Source organism: Carassius carassius, chromosome 5, assembly GCF_963082965.1.
Source record: "Carassius carassius chromosome 5, fCarCar2.1, whole genome shotgun sequence".
Taxonomy (NCBI): Eukaryota; Metazoa; Chordata; class Actinopteri; order Cypriniformes; family Cyprinidae; genus Carassius; species Carassius carassius.
Genome location: NC_081759.1, coordinates 5,493,410 through 5,520,965, shown reverse-complemented (window position 1 = coordinate 5,520,965; position 27,556 = coordinate 5,493,410). Strand labels below are relative to the sequence as shown.

Below are 27,556 nucleotides of genomic sequence, written 5' to 3'. Positions count from 1 at the left end.
ATGGGATGATTTAACTGTACTCTGAACAAAAGAATCAAATGAAAGCATCAAGTATCAAAAGTATCAAAGTATCAAAAATAACTCCAAGATTCCTCACTTTAGCTTGAGTAGCCAAGACAGAGCCATAAATAGTCAAAGATAAGGAACCAGCTTTTGAAATTTGATGACGGGAACCAATAAGCATAACTTCAGTTTTACCACTATTCAGACACAAAAAATTTGTACTCATCCATTCCTTTATCTCAGAAACACAGCCGGACAGAAAATCAACATCAAGATGTTCACCAGACTTTGAGTGTATATAAATCTGCGTATCATCAGCATAAAAGTGATAATGGAGGCCAAGCGATCGCAGCAACCGTCCAAGTGGTGCCAGATAAATATTAAAAAGCAATATACAATATACAGATTAGAAACATTCAACATTCAAAAAAAAAAAAAAAAAAAAAAAAAAAAATATATATATATATATATATATATATATATATATATATATATATATATATATACAGTACAGACCAAAAGTTTAGGGTTTAGGGGTGAGCTGGACCGCAGACAGAAGGCAAAAGGGCCAACAAGTGCTAAGCATCTCTCGGGGAACTCCTTCAAGACTGTTGGAAGACCATTTCAGGTGACTACCTCTTGAAGCTCATCAAGAGAATGCCAAGAGTGTGCAAAGCAGTAATCAAAGCAAAAGGTGGCTACTTTGAAGAACCTAGAATATGACATATTTTCAGTTGTTTCACACTTTTTAGTTATGTATATAATTCCATATATAATTCCACATGTGTTAATTCATAGTTTTGATGCCTTCAGTGTGAATCTACAATTTTCATAGTCATGAAAATAAAGAAAACTCTTTGAATGAGAAGGTGTGTCCTTCTCACTATATATATATATATATATATATATATATATATAGTTATTTTATCACACTTTCCGATGTTTAGCAAAATACTTGAAAAATTACACGCATGCGCAGTATCATCAGTTCAAACCCATGCAACCGGTTCTTGACTCGAGAACTAGAACCACTCCAGCAGTGGGCATGTTCGTTCGTCATCTGGCACGGCTCAGTATTTATCTTCAATTTGGTCTCCAAAGCAGTTCAGTCAGTGTACTGTTTGAGTAAATGAATTACTCCGGGATATTGGCTTATTCTGACTCATAGGGAGTGTCAGTCACGTTAAAAAAGTTAACAGCTTAAGTAATTTGTGGATTAATGCTTATTGGAGACGCGAACCATTTCAAACGATTCAATTCGATTTGGTGAACTGGTTCAACCGGTTCACTAAGAAGAACCTGTTAAATTGAACGACTGTTCACGAATCAGACATAACTAATGCGCTGGCTCAGCCTGGTCACACTTCCACTGTAAACATAGGTCTGCTGCGAAAACAAAAACATCGAGTGAGTTTTGCTGCCTCCTTAACCTGATCCTGTATGAGAGCAACCAAGGGGGACACAATCACAATTATCGCCTTGACGGACTTTGGCCTCAGTTTCTCGCTGACGATCGGTAACAGTTGATAAATTAAACTTTTCCCAAAACGTTTCGGTACGACCACAACATCACCTCCATTCAAAATGTGAAACAAACACTCCTTTTGTTCGTGCTTCAGTTGGCAAATGCCGGGACTATTTTCCACAATGGAGCGAATAGCATCCCATGTCTCCATGTCCGCTGTCGTTTTCAATTTCCCTAACCTAAACTACGATCGTAAACTCGGCGCTTAGCGTCTACATCATGGCTCTCAGCCCGTCCTCTGTTCGTTGATTGGCCTGCTGTTTTAGATCCGGAGGAAAACTGGGAGATGGTATGGTATGGTATGGTATGGTATGCTATCTCAGACTGAGTACAGAAGCGAACTGAAATTGAGCGGAAGTACGAAGTCTGATGTCATCAGGCTAACATTTGACGGGTATTCGATTAACTTTATCGCGTCAAGCTTAGTGCAAAGGCCCTTATTCTTCAGCTTGTAAAACAAAAGTTAAAATTAATTAATGTAAACATTTCAAATCTTTTTTCTTTATTTGTATTGAACACAGAGCTTTTTTTAATTCACTACTTTGATTAAAATCCTACAAAAGCCTTTGAGAAACACCAACAATCTGAATAACATGTGAAGAGTTTATCTTTATGTTTTTTAATATTTCAACAGAATGTTACTATGTCAGCCGAAATTCTGACTGGCAGCGTGATCTGCACTTTCAGGGCTTATCCAGAGGAGCAGTTTGTCTGCATGAGCTTTGTGATTCACATTGGCTCTTGTAATGTAGGGCTTAAGTCAAAGGGTAGGCGTTATGGGGGCTTGAGTTCATATACAGTAGGTCAAATACGGCTCTCTCAAATCACAGTAGAAGTGGAGACAAAGTTGTGATATTAATTTTGGCTCATGATTTAAAGAGCCAGCTCTAAAAATGTAAGCAAGCTGAGGGCTCAAAGTACACTGAATCAGAAGATGTCAAAGAGGGGAAGATAGCACATGAGATGTCCATGGACTCATGAAGCTTTTATCTTTCTCTCCCTCTCTTCTCTTTCAAATCTGGTGATAGATTTTTAGGAGCAGTTTTTCAGACAGCAGATCAGTGTTCCTTTGTGAATGTCTGACAATGACTGAAGACATCTGCCTTCCGCCTTGAGTCAAACTTCTGTCATCATGCAATTATCAGGACAAGAACCAACAAAATAGAATCTCATTTTACTGCAGTCAAGTTTCAAATTTTTCTATCAAACCATGTGGCTCAAGTCATCTGGTCTAGGCAGTGGACACTTAAAAAAAAATTTAATAGCTATTGCACAATTGCTTTTATTTAATATTAAATGCCAATTATATTTACATGCACCTTTCATGAGTGGGTCTTTACAACTCTATATGCTGTTATTAATTAATTATTTATTTGCTTATTTAATTAATTCATTCATTCGTTCATTAATTCATTCATTTTTATTTATTTATTTATTCTTTCTTAACTAATTGTGATACCCATTCAAAAATGTCGGTTGGAAAGGAGGGTAAGAGTTAAGTAAATGAAAGTAACAGGTGACAACATACATTTTGGTCTGTACCACACAGCTATTGTTTGTCCTCAGAAAACTGAGAATATAGTGTATGAGGCTTGTGGAATTTTATTTTAGTTTGATCATTTTTAGATCTTGACTGACATGTCACTATGAACAGGCACTGCTACTCATTCTTTCATTTTATTCCTTCTTTTTTTTCTCCATTTTTTTCTTCACCATTTCACTTTGTGTCTTATAGTTTGTGTTCTGCATTCTGAAGTGATGTTTATTTTGGGAAACAAGTGCATAAAGTTTTCGCAAGTCTGTTTGGTGTTGTTAGTGGCTGAAGAACATGTGAGTGTTGATTGATTTGCCAAGCAAAAGTGACTGTTATGATGCTAGCAGTGTTGAGGAAAGTTACTTTTAAAAGTAATGCATTACAATATTGCGTTACTCCCTGAAAAGTAACTAATTGGATTACTTGATTACATTTTATGGAAAGTAATGTATTACGTTACTTTTGAGTTACTTTTCATTTTTTTGGGCTAAGTTTACTTGTTTGTTTTTAATACAAAAATTTATATTTATTATATATTTATATTTTTTATTTTTATAGTTCTTTTTATATTTTTGACAAAGGTAAAGCATCTTTACACAGAAGTGAAATTAATAACCCTAAGGAAATAAAGTAAGTAACAAAGTAACTGGCATTTCTTATTTGAAAAATATATTTTCAAATCAAATCGTTAAAATATATTTTAACAACATTTTATTGTGTTACTAGTTGAAAATAAGTAATTTGATTATGTAAATTGTATTTTTTGTAATGTGTTAACCCCAATGCAAGATACTAGGGTGTTGTTATACTTGTTGCTTGATATGACTAGGGTCCCACCTTCAATGAAAGTTTATGAGTTTTCTTTCTTTTTCCTCATAAAATACCACTAAACACCGCTTTTGTTTTGCTTTCATTTTTGTGACTTTTGCCTCATTTTTTTCATTTGAAATACAACCCGAATTCCGGAAAAGTTGGGACGTTTTTTAAATTTTAATAAAATGAAAACTAAAGGAATTTCAAATCACATGAGCCAATATTTTATTCACAATAGAACATAGATAACGTAGCAAATGTTTAAACTGAGAAATTTTACACTTTTATCCACTTAATTAGCTCATTTAAAATTTAATGCCTGCTACGGGTCTCAAAAAAGTTGGCATGGGGGCAACAAATGGCTAAAAAAGCAAGCAGTTTTGAAAAGATTCAGCTGGGAGAACATCTAGTGATTAATTAAGTTAATTGATATCAGGTCTGTAACATGATTAGCTATAAAAGCTTTGTCTTAGAGAAGCAGAGTCTCTCAGAAGTAAAGATTGGCAGAGGCTCTCCAATCTGTGAAAGACTGCGTGAAAAATTGTGGAAAACTTTAAAAACAATGTTCCTCAACGTCAAATTGCAAAGGCTTTGCAAATCTCATCATCTACAGTGCATAACATCATCAAAAGATTCAGAGAAACTGGAGAAATCTCTGTGCGTAAGGGACAAGGCCGGAGACCTTTATTGGATGCCCGTGGTCTTCGGGCTCTCAGACGACACTGCATCACTCATCGGCATGATTGTGTCAATGACATTACTAAATGGGCCCAGGAATACTTTCAGAAACCACTGTCGGTAAACACAATCCGCCGTGCCATCAGCAGATGCCAACTAAAGCTCTATCATGCAAAAAGGAAGCCATATGTGAACATGGTCCAGAAGCGCCGTCGTGTCCTGTGGGCCAAGGCTCATTTAAAATGGACTATTTCAAAGTGGAATAGTGTTTTATGGTCAGACGAGTCCAAATTTGACATTCTTGTTGGAAATCACGGACGCCGTGTCCTCCGGGCTAAAGAGGAGGGAGACCTTCCAGCATGTTATCAGCGTTCAGTTCAAAAGCCAGCATCTCTGATGGTATGGGGGTGCATAAGTGCATACGGTATGGGCAGCTTGCATGTTTTGGAAGGCTCTGTGAATGCTGAAAGGTATATAAAGGTTTTAGAGCAACATATGCTTCCCTCCAAACAACGTCTATTTAGAGGGAAGGCCTTGTTTATTTCAGCAGGACAATGCAAAACCACATACTGCAGCTATAACAACAGCATGGCTTCGTCGTAGAAGAGTCCGGGTGCTAACCTGGCCTGCCTGCAGTCCAGATCTTTCACCTATAGAGAACATTTGGCGCATCATTAAACGAAAAATACGTCAAAGACGACCACGAACTCTTCAGCAGCTGGAAATCTATATAAGGCAAGAATGGGACCAAATTCCAACAGCAAAACTCCAGCAACTCATAGCCTCAATGCCCAGACGTCTTCAAACTGTTTTGAAAAGAAAAGGAGATGCTACACCATGGTAAACATGCCCCGTCCCAACTATTTTGAGACCTGTAGCAGAAATCAAAATTGAAATGAGCTCATTTTGTGCATACAATTTTAAACTTTCTCAGTTTAAACATTTGCTATGTTATCTATGTTCTATTGTGAATAAAATATTGGCTCATGTGATTTGAAAGTCTTTTAGTTTTCATTTTATTAAAATTAAAAAAAACGTCCCAACTTTTCCGGAATTCGGGTTGTATATAGCGGAGAGTTACAGGAAAAATTTGGGTGACTATGATGTTCATAAGCATGTTAACCTATCCACTCTGACTCTGACAGTAGATCATTTTGTGTAGAAACTGTGCCATGCAAATTGCGTTTGGCACAGATTGTGTGCCATGTTATGCTGTTACTTGATTTGCATAATTCCTTTAGTGAATCAAACAATAAAACAATGCAGAGAGTGCTTGCAAATAAACAGAGCCATCAGCAGACACAATTCATCTGAATTCATTAATCGTTTTATCTTTATTTTACAGAGGATTCTGAAAAATTGCTTTGATTAGATTATTTTATCATCACTGACCTTATGTTTTCAAAAACATGTTGAAGCATAAGTGAAACATGGATTAATTTTACTGCTTAACTCTCATTTTAAGATGCCTTTATTCAGGTGACCGGGAGGCAAATGCAACTGCTTTCCCACAACCCCAACAACCATGTGTGATTTAGCCTTTTCTTTAGGTTTACAGGATCAGAATGCAAAATGCAGAGTAACCCCCCTCCAACGAAGCGACCCGGCGCTGTATTTAATGCTTATGTGAATACCCTAGAGTCTTGTTAAAATATGGTTACTGTAATATTCAGATCTGCTGGGCCCTCTCACCTCACAAGATGAATTAAGCCTGCCACAGATGTTTAAAAATAGTCTGGAGGACATGCACACACAGGCATAGACACACATAGACAGACTAGTATAAAGACACACTCAACCCACAAAGTTCAAGATTGTCTCTGAAGAAATTGATTTTTAAGAGTTTTACATAAAGAGCTCATTTGAGGGAAGCCTGTTGTGGAGGGGGGAAGGACGCCGCTGATAGATCTTCACTAGGGAAATGAGAGATTATGGAATATAGCTGACGTGAATTGCCAAGTGTGAGAGTGGAGTCAGTAAAAGTGTTGCTGGAATGAATGAATGCATTTATGCTTTTCATAAAATTGCAGGCTGTGTTTTAAAATGGACTAAACCTAATCTGTTACAGTGGCCCAGTAGTGTACAACACAATGTAATCAAGCCACAACACAGTACAATTAGCACAATGCAACAGAAACAAGCTACAAAAAAACTAAATTAGCACAACACAATGGAAACAAGCTGTAAATCAACAAAATTACCACAAAACAGTAGAAAAAAAGTTGCAACACAATGGAAACAACCCCCACACAGCAAAATTAAGACAATGGAAACAAGTCGCAACACAACGACATTTGCACAACACGACAAAATTAGTAAAACACAATGGAAACAAGCTGGAACACAATGAAATTAGCACATCAGAATCAAGTTGCAACACAATGTCATTAGTACAACACAATGGAAACAAGACGCAGCATAACGAAACAAGCCACAAAACAACAAAATTAGCACAACACAACGGAAACAAGCTGCAACACAATGTAATTAGCACAACACAATGGAAACAAGACGCAGCACAAGACAAAAAAACAACACAATTAGCACAACACAACGGAAACAAGCTTCAACACAATGTAATTAGCACAACACAATGGAAACAAGACGCAACACAATGTCATTAGCACAACACAATGGAAACAAGACGCAACACAATGTCATTAGCACAACACAATGGAAACAAGAAGCAACATAAAGAAACAAGCCACAAAACAACAACAAAAAAAAAATAGTACAAGACAATGGAAACAAGCTGGAACACAATGAAATTAGCACATCAGAATCAAGTTGCAACACAATGGAAACAAGACGCAGCACAAGACAAAAAAACAACACAATTAGCACAACACAACGGAAACAAGCTTCAACACAATGTAATTAGCACAACACAATGGAAACAAGACGCAACACAATGTCATTAGCACAACACAATGGAAACAAGACGCAACACAATGTCATTAGCACAACACAATGGAAACAAGAAGCAACATAAAGAAACAAGCCACAAAACAACAACAAAAAAAAAATAGTACAAGACAATGGAAACAAGCTGTAAAACAACAAAATTAGCACATTTTTTTTTTTTTTTTTAAGTTTCAACAAACTGGAAACAAGTCCCAACACAAAAAAATTAGCACAGCACAATGACATTAGTACAACAAAACAAAATTAGCACAAAACAATGGAAACAAGCCACAAAACAACAAAATTAGTACAACACAATGGAAACAAGTTGCAACACAATGGAAACAAGCAGCAACACAGTAAAATTAGCACAAAACAATGGAAATAAGTTGCAACATAACGAAAACAAGCCATAGAACAACGATTAGTACGAATTAGTACAACACAATAGAAATAAGTTGCAACATAATAAAAAAAGCCATACAGTAGCACAAAGAAATTAGCAAAACACAACGGAAACAAGCTGCAACAAAACGGAAACAAGCTGCGACACAACAAAATTAGCAGAACACAATGGAAACAAGTGACAACACAACAGAAACAAGCTGCAACACAATGGAAACAAATCCACAACACAAATGAGTCCTATGCATTGTGTTTTTCCTTGTGTTGTGGAGAATTGTGTTTTTTGTGCGCTACTGGGCCACCGTTGTCTGTCTATTCATAATAGATGAGTAACTTTAAATGTAAAACTAAAAAGTGAGCCATTGCATACATTATGGATTATATTTAAGTACTCCGTGCATAATTTGTTTGCAAGTATGTTTGAGAGAAAGAGAGCGGTTTGTGTTGAAGGCTTGACAGTTCTTTAACCCCACACATGCACTTTCATGTCTTTCTCTTTCAATAGCATCTCTTTATGAGAACTGTGAGAACACATTACAGCTTTGAAGTGCAACTGCACCTTCATACATCAAACAGGGCTTCAGCGTGTATTAGAAGCACCCTGCCTTCAGATGATAGAGACCCTGCGAGCCCTTTCAAGCTCCCAGGACTTTTAAAGGGAAGGTCCACAGGGATTAAACAGAGATTCAATATCAGTAAAAATTCCAGGACAACAAAGTGTATTTAAAGATGATGGCAGAATGTGATTGGAACACTTTGTGATTTGTTGGTAGCGTGATGTCACGATTTCATTATACATGTGCATCTCAATGAATTAGAATGTCATGGAAAAGATTATTTATTTCAGTAATTCAACTCAAATTGTGAAACTCGTGTATTAAATTCAGAATCAGAATCAGAATCAGAATCAGAATGAGCTTTATTGCCAGGTATGTTCACACATACGAGGAATTTGTTTTCGTGACAGAGCTCCGCAGTGCAACATAACAGCGACAGAACAAAAAACACAATAAGGAATAAAAATACAAAAAAATACAAATAGGTGGGTAAGGATTGACAATATACAAATTGACAATGTATGGCAGGTATATTAAAATGAGCATTTATGTATGTACATGTATATTATGTGGAAAAGTTTTAACTGTACGCTAAGTATGTGTGTTGGATAAATAAGTGTATGTGTATATAAATATAAATATAAGTAGTGTAGTGTGTTCCATGTATGTACATGTATATTATGTGCAAAAGATTTAAGTGTACGCTAAGTATGTGTGTTGGATAAAAAGTGTAGTGTATATAAATATAAATAGTGTAGTGTGTCCCACAGTTATTATCAGCTGTTCATAAGATGGATTGCCTGAGGGAAGAAACTGTTCCTGTGTCTGGTCGTTCTGGTGCTCAGTGCTCTGTAGCGTTGACCAAATGGCAACAGTTCAAAGAGGGAGTGTGCTGGATGTGAGGGGTCCAGAGTGATTTTAACAGCCCTTTTACTCACTCTGGATAAGTACAGTTCTTGAATAGATGGGAGGGTTGTACCGATAATTCGCTCAGCAGTCCGGACTACCCTCTGTAGTCTTCTGAGGTCAGATTTAGAAGCTGAGCTGAACCAGACAGTTACTGAAGTGCAGAGGATGGATTCGATGATGGTGGAGTAGAACTGTTTCAGCAGATCCTGTGGCAGGTTAAACTTCCTCAGCTGGCGAAGGAAGTACAACCTCTGCTGGGCCTTTTTCACAATGGAGTCAATGTGAATGTCCCACTTCAGGTCCTGAGAGATAGTGGTGCCCAGGAACCTGAATGACTCCACTGCAGTCACAGTGCTGTTCATGATGGTGAGTGGGGGGAGTGCAGGGGGGTTTCTCCTGAAGTCCACGATCATCTCCACTGTTTTGAGCGTGTTAAGCTCCAGGTTGTTGAGAGTGCACCAGACAGCCAGCTCTTTAACCTCCTGTCTGTAAGCAGACTCGCCACCGTCCTGAATGAGGCCGATGAGTGTGGTGTCATCTGCAAACTTCAGGAGCTTGACAGAGGTGTCCTTAGATGTGCAATCGTTAGTGTACAGGGAGAAGAGCAGTGGGGAGAGAACACAGCCCTGGGGAGCTCCGGTGCTGATTGTACGGGTGCTGGATGTGTATTTTCCTAGTCTCACTAGCTGCTGCCTGTCTGTCAGGAAGCTGTTGATCCACTGACAGACGGAGGTGGGCACGGAGAGCTGAGTTAGTTTGGGCAAGAGGAGGTTTGGGATGATCGTGTTGAAGGCAGAGCTGAAGTCCACAAACCTCCTCACATAGGTCCCCGGTCTGTCTAGGTGTTGCAGAACATAATGCAGTCCGATGTTTACTGCATCGTCCACAGACCTGTTTGCTCTGTAGGCAAACTGAAGAGGATCTAGCAAGGGTCCAGTGATGTCCTTCAGGTGGGCCAGCACCAGTTTTTCAAATGACTTCATGACTACAGACGTTAGAGCCACAGGCCTGTAGTCATTTAGTCCTGTAATTTTGGATTTCTTTGGGATAGGGATGATGGTGGAGCGTTTGAAGCATGAAGGGACTTCGCACAGTTCCAGCGATCTGTTGAAGATCTGTGTGAAGATGGGGGCCAGCTGGTCAGCACAGGATTTCAGACAGGCTGGTGTAACGCAATCTGGGCCTGGTGCTTTTTTCCTTTTCTGCGCCGGAAGACCTGGCGCACCGCATCCTCGCTGATCTGTATTGCAGGTGTGGGGGAGAGGGGGGATGCAGGAGGTGTGAATGGTGAGAGCGGTTGATTGGAGAGGTGATCAGGATGGGTTGCAGGAGCTGTGAATGGTGTGAACGGTTGTTTGGAGAGGCATTCAGGGTTGGTTGCAGGAGTTGTTATTGGTGTGAACGGTTGTGTGGGGAGGTGTTCAGGGCAGGTGATGGGTGTTCTTTCAAACCTGCAGTAAAACTCGTTCAGATCGTCTGCCAGTTGTTGATTCTCCACAGTGCTGGGGGGTGGTGTCTTGTAATTGGTGATCTTCTATAGGCTTTTCCACACTGATGCGGAGTCGTTCAAAGTGAACTGAGTCCTTATTTTTTCAGAATAATTCCTCTTTGCCACTTTGATCTCCTTTTCCAGTGTGTATTTAGCCTGTTTATACAAGACATTGTCCCCCTTCCTGTAAGCATCTTCTTTGGCCTGACGGAGCTGTCTGAGTTTTGCAGTGAACCACGGTTTGTCATTGTGGTAATTTAGTTGAGTCTTGGTAGGAATACACATATCCTCACAGAAACTGATATATGATGTTACGGTCTCTGTGAGTTCATCCAGATGGTTGGCAGCAGCTTCAAAAACACTCCAATCAGTGAGGTCAAAACAAGATTGTAAATCCTGCTGTGCTTCATTAGTCCATCTTTTTACAGTCCTTAATACAGGTTTAGCTGATTTTAGTTTCTGCCTGTAGGTCGGTATAAGATGAACCAGAAGGTGATCAGAACGTCCCAAAGCTGCTCGTGGAACAGAGTGAAATGCATCCTTTATTGTTGTGTAACAGTGATCCAATATATTACTGTCTCTTGTGGGACAAGTAACATGCTGTCTGTATTTTGGCAGTTCATGGGAGAGATTGGCTTTATTAAAGTCCCCAAGAATGATTAAAACAGAGTCTGGGTGTTGTTGTTCTGTCTCTGTGATCTGCTCAGCGAGTTTCTGTAAAGCTGAGCTCACGTGCGCTTGAGGAGGGATGTAAACACTAACCAGAATGAACGAATGAATCTCCCGCGGCGAATAGAACGGCTTGCAGTTAATGAAGAGCGTTTCGAGATTTGAGCAGCACGTCTTCTTTAACACAGTTACATCTGTACTCCACCGTTCATTGATGTAAAAGCATGTCCCGCCGCCGCGCGATTTCCCCGTTGATTCTGCGTCGTGATCCGCTCTAAACAGCTGAAAGTCCGGCAGATGGAGCGCGCTGTCTGGTATGGTGTCATTCAGCCAAGTTTCCGTGAAACACAGAGCAGCAGAGTGAGAGAAATCTTTATTTGTCCGAGAGAGCAGAAGCAGTTCGTCCGTTTTGTTGGGTAGAGAGCGGAGATTTGCCAGATGGATGCTAGGCAACGGCGTTCGAAATCCGCGTTTTCTGAGTCTCACGAGTGCGCCAGCTCTTTTTCCCCGTCTGCGCGTCCTCTTGAAGCGTTTGATCAGCGCAGCCACTCCTCCGACAAGAATGTCCAGCAAAACATCAGAATAGTCGAAAACCGGTGAAATATCGGGAGATGTGTGTTGCCGAATATCCAGCAATTCGTCCCAGGTGAAACTGATTGCAGGAATATAACTAAAGACAGGACAAACTAACAAAAACACAAAAACAACTGCAGAGCACGTCACGGAGGCAGCCATCCTGTATCGGCGCCACTCGTAATAGACGAGTCAATGTACACAGACTCAATGTACACAGACTGAAGTAGTTTAAGTCTTTGGTTCTTTTCATTTTCATGATTTTGGCTCACATTTAACAAAAACCCATCAATTCACTATCTCAACAAATTAGAATACTTCATAAGACCAATAAAATTTTTTTGTGAATTGTTGGCCTTCTGGAAAGTATGTTCATTTACTGTACATGTACTCAATACTTGTTAGGGGCTCTTTTGCTTTATTTACTGCCTCAGTTCAGCAGAGCATGGAGGTGATCAGTTTGTGGCACTGCTGAGGTGGTATGGAAGCCCAGGTTTCTTTGATAGTGGCCTTCAGCTCAACTGCATTTTTTGGTCTCTTGTTTCTCATTTTCCTCTTGACAATACCCAATAGATTCTCGATGGGGTTCAGGTCTGGTAGGTTTGCCAGTCAAGCACACCAACACCATGGTCATTTAACCAACTTTTGGTGCTTTTGGCAGTGTGGGCAGGTGCCAAATCCTGCTGGAAAATGAAATCAGCATCTTCAAAAAGCTGGTCAGCACAAGGAAGCATGAAGTGCTCCAAAATGTATTGCTAAACAGGTGCAGTGACTTTGGTTTTCAAAATACACAACGGACCAACACCAGCAGATGACATTGCACCTCAAATCATCACAGACTGTGGAAACTTAACACTGGACTTAAAGCAACTTGGGCTATGAGCTTCTCCACCCTTCCTCCAGACTCTAGGACCTTGGTTTCCAAATAAAATACAAAACTTTCAAAGCTCTCATCTGAAAAGAGGACTTTGGACCACTGGACAATAGTCCAGTTCTTGTTGCCTGTTTTTCAGGAGTGGCTTAACAAGAGGAATACAACAGCTGTAGCCAAATGTAGTTGCTCTTGATGCCTTGACCCCAGCCTCAATCCATTCCTTGTGAAGTTCACTCAAATTCTTGAATCGATTTTGTTTGACAATCCTCATAAGGTTGTGGTTCTCTCGGTTGGTTGTGCATCTTTTTTTCCACACTTTTTCCTTCCACAACTTTCTGTTAACATGCTTGTATACAGCACACTGTGAACAACCAGTTTCTTTGGCAATGGAATGTTTGTGGCTCACCCTCCTTGAGAAGGGTGTCAATTATTGTCTTTTGGGCAACTGTCAGATCAGCAGTCTTCTCCATGATTGTGTAGCCTAGTGAACCAAACTGAGAGACCATTTTGAAGGCTCAGGAAACTTTTGCAGGTGTTTTGAGTTGATTAGCCAATTGGCATGTCACCATATTCTAATTTGTTGAGATAGTGAATTGGTTGATTTTTGTTAAATGTGAGCCAAAATCAACACAATTAAAATAACCAAAGACTTAAACTGCTTCAGTCTGTTTTAACTGAATTTATTTAATACCTGGGTTTCACAATTTGAGTTGAATTACTGAAATAAACTTTTCCACAACATTCTAATTTATTGAGATGCACCTGTATAATCATCGACTCAGAACATCATCTCTAATGATGTGAAGTGTCATTTTTAAATTTTAAATTTTATGCAGAATGTTCACACTGCAGAGCAGGGCTTGAAAACGAAAAACCAATTAAAATGGTTCACTCCAAGCAGAATCGATATGTTAACGTTTCTGTTCTGTGTTCCTCTGATGTTATTACCGTTCCGAAACTGGTTTGGTTGAGAGAAATACCGGCTAATAACGTTATTTTTTTAAAACAATATTCTTTGCCTATAATTTGCCTAATTATAATAATAATAATAATAATAAAGTATAGTGTTTTCTTCACTCAAAAAGAAAAGGAAAAAACAGAGATCTAACGCTTAGTGACAGCCAATACAGCATCATCTTCTTTAGATTTTGGCCAAATGTAAGCTACTTAAAAAAAAAAAGAGAAAAAAAAATTGATCAACACTCTAAAGACATCAAAGTATTTTTAAGATATTTAAAAATGTTTGCTGCATTGTAAAAAAAAACAAAACAAAACAAAAAACAAACACTTGTATAAGATTGCATTTTGAGAGTAAAAAAAACTTATGTCGCGGCTCTCATCGCATTTTAATAGCCCTATTACTCTCCGAAATAATGCAAAATGTTTACAAACATTATAAAAACAGTTATTCGTTTAAAATAATCTTGTCGGTAAACGGTTAATAATCGGTTAAGGAGCGTTGGTTAGGAAAAATAACAAATAATAAAATATAGCAAATGAAAACGTTGGGTCTCTCATTCGACACAAAATCAAATGTTTCCGTATTCAAGATGTATTTGAATGCCAAATGATTATAAAAATAGCCTAGCTATGTTTACAGTGTTTATTATAGCCTAATGTTTGTAAACATTTTGTGTCTGCATTATGTCTATTTCTGAATGAAATAATCTTTTTTTCTCTAAAAAAACTCATATGTTATATATATATTTTAACCATGCAGCAAACTTTTTAAAATATTTTGATAATTTACGGAAAATAAATAAATGACTTTTTAAACCATTTAATTGATTAGTAATCGGTCAAAATTAGCTGATACAGTTTGCTGCATTCATGCGCACTCAGAAACCGGTGACTGTGAACGAATCAGCAGAGCTTGTACGAGCTTTTTTCATCGTTGAATCTTTCTCAGACGTTTCCAAATGTCGAAATTGGGTTGCGCATCTATCTGTGCATGACGGTGTCCAATCCCTCTGGCGAGCAGAGCTTCTCAAAGTTGGGAATAATCAAAGGAGAGCTGCGGTCCTCAGTTGGGCAGGAAAGGCTAAGCATACTGGCGCTTGAGTGTCAAATGCACATGTACCAATGCTGAGAATAAATAGGCCCCTTTTGTGCTGCAGCATCAGGCCCAATTTGGTCTTAATCTGGCCCTGAAGGCAGTGCATTGCCATTGAGACTTGGCTATTATGAGTTCACAGCTGAGCAGACATTTCACTTGCTGGCTTTAGCGTCACATTTGCATATGCTGATTGGTTGACAGCAAATTTCAAATATTAAATGGAACGATAAAATAGCGTTATTAACCGGTTAATGGCCATTTCAAATTTTCAAAAAAATTTGATTTTGTTTCTGTTTCTGGTTCTGTTCCTGTCAAAATTTCTTGAACCGGTTCAGAGCCCTGCTGCAGAGTCAAACTCCATAAATTCCAAAAATGATAAAGGTATATGAATTTGGTCCATATGACGTCCACATTTACAGAAACTATATTATGGAAAGGAAAAGTGTACATTCTGCTAATCTTAATACATTTTATGGATTGGAATGGCATACTGTAAAAGTGAGTAAATGTTGACAGGATTTACACAATTCCGTAAATAATTTTGTAACAAAATAGCAATGATGTACATGGCAGACCATTGATGAACAGATTAAGCAGCAGACATTATATGGAAGAATATTTGGTGTCAAAAATTAAATCTGTAAAATGAAATACCATACATGGAATACGTTTCTGGCTGTCATAATGCATTGGCAAACCCCTGAGCATATGGTCATCAGATATGATTGCCACATGAGAGGGAGTTCAGCTCTTCTCTCTACATCCATTATCTCACTGTAGAACAGAAAGAGAAGTATGGATATGTTATCTCTCTCTTCCTGAGCAGCGATTTGAGCTGGCATGACCATGTCAGTTTAATCCCTCTATAAGAGGCTCACAAAGAGAAAGTTAACACTGGAAAGTGATTAATTAGCTCTCTATGAAGAAAACTTCACTCATCTCTGTTCTATACTTACAATTTGTCCAAGACTATATATATATATATATATATATATATATATATACAGTACAGACCAAAAGTTTGGACACACCTTCTCATTCAAAGAGTTTTCATTATTTTCATGACTATGAAAATTGTAGATTCACACTGAAGGCATCAAAACTATGAATTAACACATGTGGAATTATATATGGAATTATATAAATAATAAAAAAAGTGTGAAACAACTGAAAATATGTCATATTCTAGGTTCTTCAAAGTAGCCACCTTTTGCTTTGATTACTGCTTTGCACACTCTTGCAGTAATAGAATTACTAAAACTTAACCTAAAGTTAATATATAATAATTTATAAATAATACTAAATTAACACCAGTGTTAAGGTTTGATTTACAGTTATTTAAAAACACTTTAAAGTGTTTCAAATGTAAATAAGTGTTCCATGTAAATTATTTAGTTTTAATCAGGTTTGTGCCACATATATTGTCAATAGAGCTTACTTGTATTAAACCAAAAACATTTATTTGGTTCTAGAAAAGAAGAAGAGTTTTCTCCTGGAGCCAATCTAAAAAATACCCAAAACATTTACAAACAAATACATATGGTAGGTCAGAATTTAATTGGCAAAGAACTGAGGTTTCTTAACAAATCTAATCATTGCCAGCAGCACAGCATCTGGCAAGGCGTTGTGCTCTGGCATGGACTTCCCCAATCGAAGTATTTCTCACTCCAAATAAACCTTTTGCAAATCCCTTAATCGGATTGCTAACTGTTTCTCACAAGAGATTTGAGTTTACTTGAGTTTTTGTATTGTTGTTGTTGCCTCCTGCCACTAAATTAGCAGAAAAACGTCTTCTGTGTTATTTCAAAGACAAAAAAGGTGTAATTCTATTTATGGACATTGCATGTGTAATGGGCTGAAAGTTATTATGTAAGTAATTATGTAAATTATACCGCAGGTGTGGGTCAAGGCATGTTGGTTTGTGGTTAATTTTGAGCAAAACAGTAGATAAAACATTAGCTGTTCAAATCTTCCTGGTTGATGGAGTTGAATGACGAATATTTTGAAACCTAGTAATTTAAAACAGAGTCACTGATGCATCTTTGCAACCTACACAGAAATGATACATTTTTCATCCATTTATTTACCAAAACTGGATATATTTTTTTCTTCTGAAAAACATAACCACTCTTTTTCCTTTTCCAAAAAGGTTTCAAAGCAGCATTAAAACATAACAGTTGTCCATGACTTAGGTCTTTTGAAGTAAAACGATAGCTTAAAGTAATGTTTAGCTTGTAATCTTTCTTAATAATGAGTTTCAAAAATGTTTGAAATCTCTTGTGTTTCGAGTTAAAAAGAAAGTTAAAAGATTTTGGAACAACATTTATGGTAAGTAAATGATAACAAAAATGTAATTTCCACCCCCTCAAAAATAAAGATTTGAAAAAGTGATTTGAAAAGATTTCACTTTAAGTGTTTAAAGTGTACTCCCCATCAGGCTAACATGTAGATGAGTTTGTTTCTTTATCAGAACAGATTTGGAGAAATGTAGCTTAAATCACTTGCTTACCAATGGATGCTCTGCAGTGAATGGGTGCCTTCAGAATGAGAGTCCAAACAGCTGATAAAAACATCACAATAAATTTACAAGTACCACCTTAAATCACTAAACATATTGAAAAGTGAAATGCTCAATGATTGTAATAAACAAGTCTATTATTAAGACATATTTAACTTATAACTAATTCTTCTGACTAAATTAATTGGAATCTATAATATTGCTTTCTCCAGTGAAAAATTTGTCTGAATAAGAAGAGAAATATGCACAGATCAAATACCGAAACAAAAACAGTCCAAAACATTTCAAATAAAATATGTGTGAGGGCAACATGGGATAGACTTTTTCACTGGAGGAAGAATATGGATTTGTATTTTGGCCAAAAATGACACCTTAATAATGTATTTGTTTATTTCAAGCATATAGCTTTTTGCTTCACCAGACGTTAACTGATGGACTGGAGTGGTGTGGATTACTTATGGATTATTGTGATGTTTTTATCAGCTGTTTGGACCTTCATTCTGACGGCACCCATTCACTGCAGGGGATCCACTGGTGAGTAAGTGATGGTATGCTAAATTCCTTCAAATCTTTTCTGATGAAAAATCGAACTCATCTCCATACTGCAACTATTCCTTTTACATTTCTGAAAAGCTGTATTTTTAAATTGCATTGTTGAAAACACATGCCACACTGGATCATTCTTAGGTGCATTCTTGACTTTCAAAGATATCATTATTTTTATAGAAAGTGCTATTTTTATGAGCGGGTACAACTTTTTGATATAATGTGACAAGTGCGCGCTATCATGCTGGAAGGGCTGTGGTCTAATCACAACCCTCACAATAGCGGGTTGGAACAGTTGTGCAGTTGCCTAGCAACAGGCAGAGGTGGGTTTCCCAGAAGCTTTGTTGCACAATGCACAAGGTTGTGTCCACTATATAGAGCTTCGGTAGTTTCCCAAATTTCCCTACATATCACACATCATTATGGTGTTTTTTATAAACTGAGTTTGTGACAGAGGCATGATTCTCTATTCCAAACAACTCCTACACAGTGTCATGTATTCTTCACACAATGACATTCCAAGGGTTATTAAATTAAATCGAAGGCTAAAGCTGAAAGCAAATTTAGTTGGACAAAACGAATGCTGATACACTTTAAAAAAAAATTGCCAGGTCATGTGAATGCCTGTTTTCTGTTTGTCATGTATATTTGTAATCCTATTTGGGTTGAGTCACTCTATGACAGAGGTCCCTTAAAAAGTCTCAAATTATCACCTTTGCATAGCAGTAATTACCTGCCTGTCGATCAGAATCTACTGAGACAAGTGGCCTGTTGTCTATTTCTGTATTCCGTAAGTAACTATTAGACATTATTATTTATCAGATCAAAGACTTCAAGCTTTATTTTTTCTGTTCTTAATAATAATCATAATTTTTGTGGCTTATTATTCAAGCTTGTAATTTCTGTCAATTACAACTTTTTACCATTACCACTGAAATACATTTTTAAGCATTTTATTATTATTTTTTATTTTTATTTGTCACAGTTTTCACTGGTATGGCTCTCAGTCTATTAAAACAATCACAAGAATTTATGAACTGAAGTGTTTTTAGTGCATTACATTAATGCATTTGGCTTTTGGAAAAGTACTTTTTACTTTAAATACTGCATGGAGCTGAATGACATTCAGAAATGCCACTGGTTTGATGCTGGGGACATTCTATTATATTCTATATGATATAGACAATTTATTTTGGATTTTAATGATATTATAGTTTACACTTGTTGTTCTTTGTAGAATACATCATGTTAGATTTTGCTGTTTCTAATTTCTTTTATGCAGATTTAACCATTGGATGTCCCCAGTAGCTGTAACAAAGTACGGTAACTGGTTCAGTTAATTTTAGCCCCTAACCCTAACCCTAATCTGTTATTTTAAGCAAATCAAAGAAAAAAAAAAATGAGTGTGATGTGAATTAACAACTCTTATCAACTGGGTCTTTTTAGTTAATCGAACAGTGCATTTGGGTCAAAGACAGAAGGTCTCATTTTGCTTTTAAAGTGTCGACTCGACTTTAATGTTTCAAATAACTTTTGTAAAAACTAAATGTCAAAATATGGGTGAAATAATGTTTCCTTTGTCATTCAGCTTATATTAATGAAAAAATGAAATGTACTCATTCTGTCCCGTACTTACTAAAACGTATAAAAGAATAAGTGATCATACCAGATTTTAGTATATTTTAAATAAATGTATTGCTAAAAAAAATGAAGGATTTTTGTTTGAAGGATAGTGGCAAGGATTGGAGAGTCGTTTACTGTCATCTGTTGATTTTAATTCTAAATATACCTGACAAGATTTTTTGGTATATGAGCTGTTGTTAACACTGAATGACATTTTAGCGGATTGTTTTCCAGATATAATGGTAAAAATCTATGATCAGAAATTAAATTAAATTAAATTAAACAGAACACATTCTAATGCATGGATAAAATGTAAACTGTAATATACTTTTATTGTGTTGATGCTTAAATCTTTAACCCTTACTTGTTGTTCATATGACATGTGTTTAAAGAATGTGACGTTGTTTTGTCAGTATTATTCTATAATTTAATAAATTATTAAATATTTGTTTAAACAAATAATTAATTATTATTTAAATGATCTCACAATATTATTTTTGGCAATTAAATGGCATTGCTTTTCTTAAAAAGTACTAATTATTTGAACAAAAATTGTTAAATTCTTAATTCCTGTCTCTAGTTGTTTACGTGTTTTCTGTTATACTTGTTGAGCTTCTTGAATAATGAGCTTGTTAATAATCATTAAAATCAAATGCTAATGACTCTAAATATTCTGTTTGATTTTTCCCTCATCTGGTTGATAGGGTATCCATGAATCATCTTATTTTTCTTTAAAACATTTCTTTTTTCCGGCCTTCAAATGTGTTGCTTGCAGCTAAATTGTTTTGCTTTGAAATGAGCAAATTAGAGCCCACACTTCACTTCCGTTTGAAATCTGCTTACTTCCACCGTAATGCAGAGTAACCATCTGTTGCTGTTGGCTTATTTGGACAGCAGTACCGTCATTTCTTGTATTTTTCTCATATTTCCTCCCTAATTTCCTTCACTCAGGGGAGTGATAGATTCAGTGTGCTGTTTTTGTTTGGACCCCATGTCCAAATAACCATTTATCAAACCTAAAGCACAGTGAGCAAAGCATAGTAGCGAATACTCCCGTTCACACTCTGTATTGAATATATGATCTGGCTTTATAGTAATATATTGCAGCCAGAGTGGCTCATATTTCATAATTATGAATATGGCATCATGGCGTGACATGTGGAAAATTGCAAATGACTTATTGATAATGTATAATGCATATATGGTGAAACAAGTAGGCTCAACCAACCATATGTATTGTGGCTTTTTGATATCTTTTAACAAGCCTGTTCGGATGCAATGGAAATCATCCTGTTCCTTTGTTTTAAATCAATCAAGTCAAGAAGGACTGCGCTTTGCTGAAGTTGAAAGTGAATTATTGTGCAAAAAAATCAATAAACTGCAATCATCCTTTTTCTTTGAGTCACTTAGGTGTGATGATTTGAATACCTGTCTCTTATAACAATGTTGCAGAGTAATAGTTTTAATATTGGATGTCTAACAGATCGGTGTGTTGCTCTCTTCCTCAGAAATCCGGGAGGCGTTTAAGGTGTTTGATCGAGATGGGAATGGCTTCATCTCAAAGCAGGAGCTCGGCATGGCCATGCGTTCTCTAGGGTACATGCCCAATGAGGTCGAGCTGGAGGTCATCATTCAAAGACTCGACATGGATGGTGAGGAGACACACACAAGTCTGTGAATGGAGTGCCATGCTGAATAAACAAGAATAGATTGTCTCTCTCAGCATGGGATTAGCTGATGTACTGAAAAAAATATGTACAATTTATGGTAAAAAAGCTGTGGTCACATGAATGTTTTATGGAATGAACTTAAAGTAAGTAAAAAAATGTATATTTCATTAACTGATATAATGTTAATTTACCACCCTACTGAAGTACTAAAATCTGTTTTGTACATTTATAATATACAAACATGCATCACAAATACGCATGTTAATAAAAAAAAATAAAAAGACACACACCACAGTTTTTTTTATGGTGAAATAAATACCAATATGTCAAAATCTATAAAGGGGTAATATAATGTAACAAATCATGTAAAAATGTATATCTTCAAACTGAGATGGTAGTGATATACATTTTATAAAAATGAGTGAAGAATGTGGCTTTGATACAGAAAGTTGTTTTCGTTGTCTCTTATAACAAAAACATTTTTATTTAAACCAATGAAAATGCAGCTCATGTTGTAAATAACAGTGATTATTATTATTATTTTTTTAAATCTGTTATTCCATTATCACCCTTTAGGAGATTTTAACTCATAGAAGGTGAACAGTGTCATATAAAATCAAATCGCCATGGTAACAATTTAACAACATAAAATTTTATCTTTAAACCTAATGATAAAAATTAAATAAAAAAATAAGAAGAAACTGTAATAAATGAATAAATAAATACAAATAAAATGTTGCACGGGGAGTTCTGGCTATGGCAATTTACAATTTTCACTGTAACTTGTCCGATGACTTGTTCTTTTTAACTTCAAAAACTGCAATTCTAACAGTATTTCACATAATATTACTTTTTTTAATGTTTAAATGTCATAAATCCTGTCCATGAATTTCCATCCGCTTGCCACCAGAGGTCGCCTTCCTATTATATTAACGCGCACATTGCATGGGACTACATATCCCATGCTCCATTGCACTAATCACAAACTCACCTGAAACCAATCACACACAGCTGCTACCAGTAACACACACTGTATAAATCAGTCTCACACCACCATTCAACACTGAGTATTGTTTAGTGTTTATCACTCTATGGAGCCAGTTCTTGTTTTTCCTAGTTTAGTCATAGTCTCGCATTGCCAGTTTTCAGATACTGGCCTGTTTTTTTTCGGATTACCCTTTTGTCTTGCTGTTTCGGACTCTGTTTGCCCCTGCCTGGACTATTGATGTTAACTTGGATTATCTCTTGCCTTGCCCTGTTGGATTATGTTTGCCATCGATTGACTTACGCCTGTTTATCTGAGTACTCTTCTGTCTTGCTCTCTGAATACCTGTTTGCCATTGCCCAACCCTTGCCTGTTTTGACCTTGTCTAAGAATAATGCTTTGCATATGAATCTGCACGCCTCCCGTCTCGTTTGTCTCGTTACAGTAAAACAGGAAAACTCAGTAGTAACCAGTTACAGGTTTTTAACATTAAAATGAATATATTTGTTTGCAGTGCACCAGGCTACTGTCAAAGATCGGCAACGGCCCCAGATTATTGTTATTTCACTTTCACAGCACGTTAAATATCACACTCTGGACAAACTCTGCAATCAGTAGAAAGATTAAAGACTCTAGCTTTGATATTTAACCACTGTTTTGATAAAACGTTGCAGTAACAGTAATTTATGTCCGAAGAGCAAAATTATTTGTGTTCACATAGATTCACTGAACAGTGTCAATAAAGGATTATAGTTAAAAGATGCATGTACATAGAGATATAGAGATATATTTACTCTTGTTTACTTCATATTTCTTCAGACAGAATCATAATTTCTATTCATTTTCCACTTATTTACGCAATCTGATGAAGCTTAGCAGCTCCATGGGCTCTCTGTGTGTTTACACTGTTCCGTGCTCGTGCTGTGTCTCAGAAAGAAGCCGATTTGTTGGTAAAAATGTCATCATGCCACATCATATGTCACAATCATATTGTACATTTCATCCCGCCCCGTCATCCTGTGATGCGTTTCCTGTTTCCTTCCCCGTACATATCTGACCATAACAAACGCAGATAAACACTTTTACACACAAAGACCAAAGATAGTAAACACACGATTATAAAAGGATATGCTTTTATGTGATTTGATTTAGATTTGAGGCATTTTGCAAACCATAAAAAATATGTACATATGAAATGCTAGTTTATAGTAACAGTAAACGACCAAATTCCACATGTGTTCGCAAAAGGAAGTTATTACAAACAGTCGTTGGTTTAAAGTGAGTTCTGAGTAAAAGTGTACTAATCATTGCATAAATTATCTGATGTAGCTTGATGCTAACCTTAGCTCTAATGCAGCTACACAGCAGGTGTCTTCTTCATAATGCATTTTGTCATAATAATTCACGTAAGGTCGTAAGAAAATGTTTTTTGTATTTTTATAGTAAGACTTTTAAAAATAGTGGGATAAATGTACAGTATACTGAGATTAAAGCGATGTGGCTTGGTAAACAGCAGAACAAAGGCTAATAATGGCAGAATGAAAACATAAGAATAATGATAAAAGAATAATGCGGATTATGTCTCATACCTGGCCGATGTGTGAAAGGCTTGTTTCGTAAGAACAATAGAATCATGAATGGGGCAGTCTGCCAAGCCAAACATGAGATAATAGCACGTAGGATAGCTTACAGGGCTCATAAATCCATTGTATTAGCCTTCTCTAAAAACACACATGACATGGTCTTAGAAAATGTTTCATAAAATTCACAGTTTTAGAAATTATATTATGAATTTTCAAATGAAGCATTAGTAAACTTGTGGCTTTAGCGTCATTATGTCTCTTAAATCATCCTACATCAACATCCTAAATCTAAAATTATCTTACATCAACAATCTTGTTTATACATTTAAAAAATATGTTTTAATATTTTTATTTTTTGTATTCATGTTTGAGCTAATATATCTTTATTATCATAACGGTCTAAATAATTATGATCCTTGAGCAGTAAACTTTGAAGTGTCAGCTTTGTGAACATATGTTGATTATGCATCTAGTCAGAAAGACTCATGAGCAGCAACCTGTTTATTTTTGGTATGTCTCCATGTCCGAAAGTGGGGAGTGACAGGTATGGGGTTAAAGAGATAGCTCATCCAAAAATGTTAAAATTCAGTGTGCTAAGACTTGTTTGATTTTCGTTCATCTGTGGAGTAGAAAAGAAGAGATGTCTCAGTTGTTTTATTTCCAAATATTGGCTTTTGTGTTCTGCATAGATGGAAAGTTATAAATGTTTGTGACCAACGTAAGGGTGAGCAAATGTTTCAGTTTTAGTGAAATATCCCTTTAAGGAAGCCCACCAGACACCCATCATATGCATTTCTCGGCACTGTAGGGATGCTTGCTGCAATTGACAAATATTAAACACATAAAAGCTAAATAACTGTAACCTTTTATTGCTCCAAACTATCATATTCCTCAAAATGCATGGAGACATATGGATTATGCATGGGCTAATAATGAGAACACTGTTCACAGTAGGCGTTTTGAAGTTTGACAGTAATTGTCTTGAAATTAATTGAAGGTGAAAGCAGTGCTTTGATGGCTGTGGCAGCGGTGCTTTAAAGAACGACTCAGAGAGGGTCTTTCAGTTCGACAAAACCAGCTTCATGAAGTTATACTCAATCTGACACTAAAAAATAGGAGAGAGAGAAAGAGAGAGAGATTGATCAAACTAATCCAACAATGGGCTAATTAGGAAACCATTCCATGGCCAGCAAACCCAGGCAAAAAGTAGGAATTTAGCAACATTTAAGAATTAAGCAGTGACTGTTGAATATTTGGGAATTGCAATTTAAAACATCAGAATAAAACAAAACAGTTTTATTAGTCTAACCAAATAATAATATTATAATTATTAGTTATAAATTATATTATTGTTATTAAATAATTATTAAGCATATAACTATGAACTATTTACTCCCAGATATGTGACATACATCTCCAAACTCATTACCATCAACAGCAGTAGCATTTTAATACGGACAGAATCACAAAATGAAAGTCAATTTGGGTGAGCATAAAATATAATAATAATACTTTCTGTTGGTTTTGATCAATGTGTCTCATATTTCTTAAACTACCGTATTTACAGGATTCACATTTCATTCATTTTTACCTAGAATAATTACAGCCTGAAATTTAAAGTTAGTATTTCAGTAATATTCTCTGATGTTGGATAAGTCATATGAAAATCAGAAAAACTAATAAAACAATTAACCATTAATTTGTAGGTGTTTCATTTATTTTTTTTATTTAATTATTAGCTTTTCCCAAACTCTATTTGATAGTTTTTGATTACATTTTCATGGGTCATTCATAGATACAAATTAAATATATTATTAATTTCATGCCATTTTGATTCTTTATTAAATTTAAATTACAATTCTTCATCACGTTGACACCTCACTGCAAATTCAGTTCAGATGCAGGCATTCTCTATTCAGATGTTAATAGCAAACAACCCTGACGGAAAATATCAGATTTCTAAACCCGTTTCATATTCCAGAGCCAACATGCTGGAACTTGATGTGGTGCTAGAATGCATTTAATACTTCACGGTCTGTTTTTTCAGGTGATGGCCAGGTGGATTTTGAGGAATTTGTTACTCTCCTGGGGCCCAAACTCTCAGCTGCAGGGATGCCTGACAAGTTCAACGGAACCAATTTTGACTCTGTGTTCTGGAAGGTGATTATTAGCTACTTCTCTCTTATTCCAAGTGACAACAGGCAAAAAGTATGCTGCTTCTGTCTGTCCCTGTCACACAGAAACCAGATTAGATACACTTTCAATGCTCTCTATAAAATCCAACAAAAAGACATGAATCACTTTATGGGAATTGATTCATATAAAGGGCATCCTAGCCTTTAAACATGAGCCAAATTTACATATCTGAATACATTTACATGTAAATGCAGATATATTCTATGTGACATGATGACTTTAAGCAAGAATTATTAATAAATTTCATAAGTCTCCTTCGCTGCATGTCTCCACGTGAGACAAGCAGAATATAATTTGTACGGGCCATATGGTGATTCCCCCAAAGGGTTTGTTTCGCTAATCGCAGCTCGCTGCTGGTAAATTTTTTTTAGTAGCTGACATTCCTGGTCAGACATTAATGAGTGCATGTTGTTTTACAAAAAAAAAGAAAATAAACTTTTCTTTGTAATCAAAATGTATGCAAAACAACTTTCTGAAAAGATAACTTCCCATCTGTCCTTCAGTCCACTTTTAATAATCCAATTAATTCCTAATCGATGTGGTGTGTTCTGTGTGAGGTGACAATGGCACACACAAAGTTTGGTGTCAATATATCAAAGCTTTGCAGAGATACAGCCTCAGAGTCATTTTAGCATCATGGCTCAAATTTGTAGTGGTGCTATACAAAAATGATTTTGTCCAGCTTCAGATACAGTTTGGCATCTTTCCAGCAAATTTGTTAATGCGTTTAACGAAAACCGTTTTGTATATCGACACTAAATCCATAACTTTTTGCCAGCATGGTCTCAAGGTGATCCAAGTCAAATTTGGTGAAAATCGGACCAAAGGCTTTCAACATGAATCAAAATAGTGGACGGGTGGTTCTGCCAATTTTGGCATAAAAATTTGTTGTTCTTGGCATGACCCAAAGAATATACTAAGCATTTTATTACAAAAGCCCAATTTATTCAAACGTTATAAGCATTTTCTAAATTTCATTATAACTTTTGGCACTGCACTGCACCCAAACTTTTTGAGTACTGTCAGGGCATGGTACCGAGGACACATACAGAAATTCGTTACGGCAATGCGTTCATAAAATATAGTATTTTTTTTTTTTTACAAAATTCAAAATGGCCGATGGCCAGAATTGCTGACATGTGGAAATTGGGTATGGTATGACTCGGCGTCATACACTGAATCTAAAGAGACAAGTTTTGTGATTTTTGGCAAAACCATTCAAGTTCTAAGCAAATATAGCCATTTTCATATCTCCTGACCACTAGGTGGCACAGCGACGAAACACTGCAGGTAGCCTAAAGTCATGCTTGTTAAAACACAGACCAAGTTTGGTCTCAATTTGCCAAACTGTTGCGAAGATACAGCCTCACATCCATTTTTGTTTACTTTTTGTTGAATTTGTTCACATATTATTTGAGAACGGTTTGACTAATCACCTTGAATTCC

The 27,556-nt window shown here is 36.4% G+C and overlaps 1 protein-coding gene across 1 annotated transcript in view; it reads left to right on the top strand.

Annotated features, from left to right (window-relative positions):
* LOC132140677 (calcium-binding protein 7) overlaps positions 1 to 27,556 on the top strand; it is a 60,674-nt gene that overhangs the window by 30,144 nt on the left and 2,974 nt on the right. The window contains exons 2-3 of the mRNA XM_059549555.1: positions 21,185 to 21,328; positions 25,962 to 26,074. Coding sequence (XP_059405538.1) covers positions 21,185 to 21,328; positions 25,962 to 26,074 — 257 coding nt within the window. The remainder of the gene's footprint in view (positions 1 to 21,184; positions 21,329 to 25,961; positions 26,075 to 27,556) is intronic.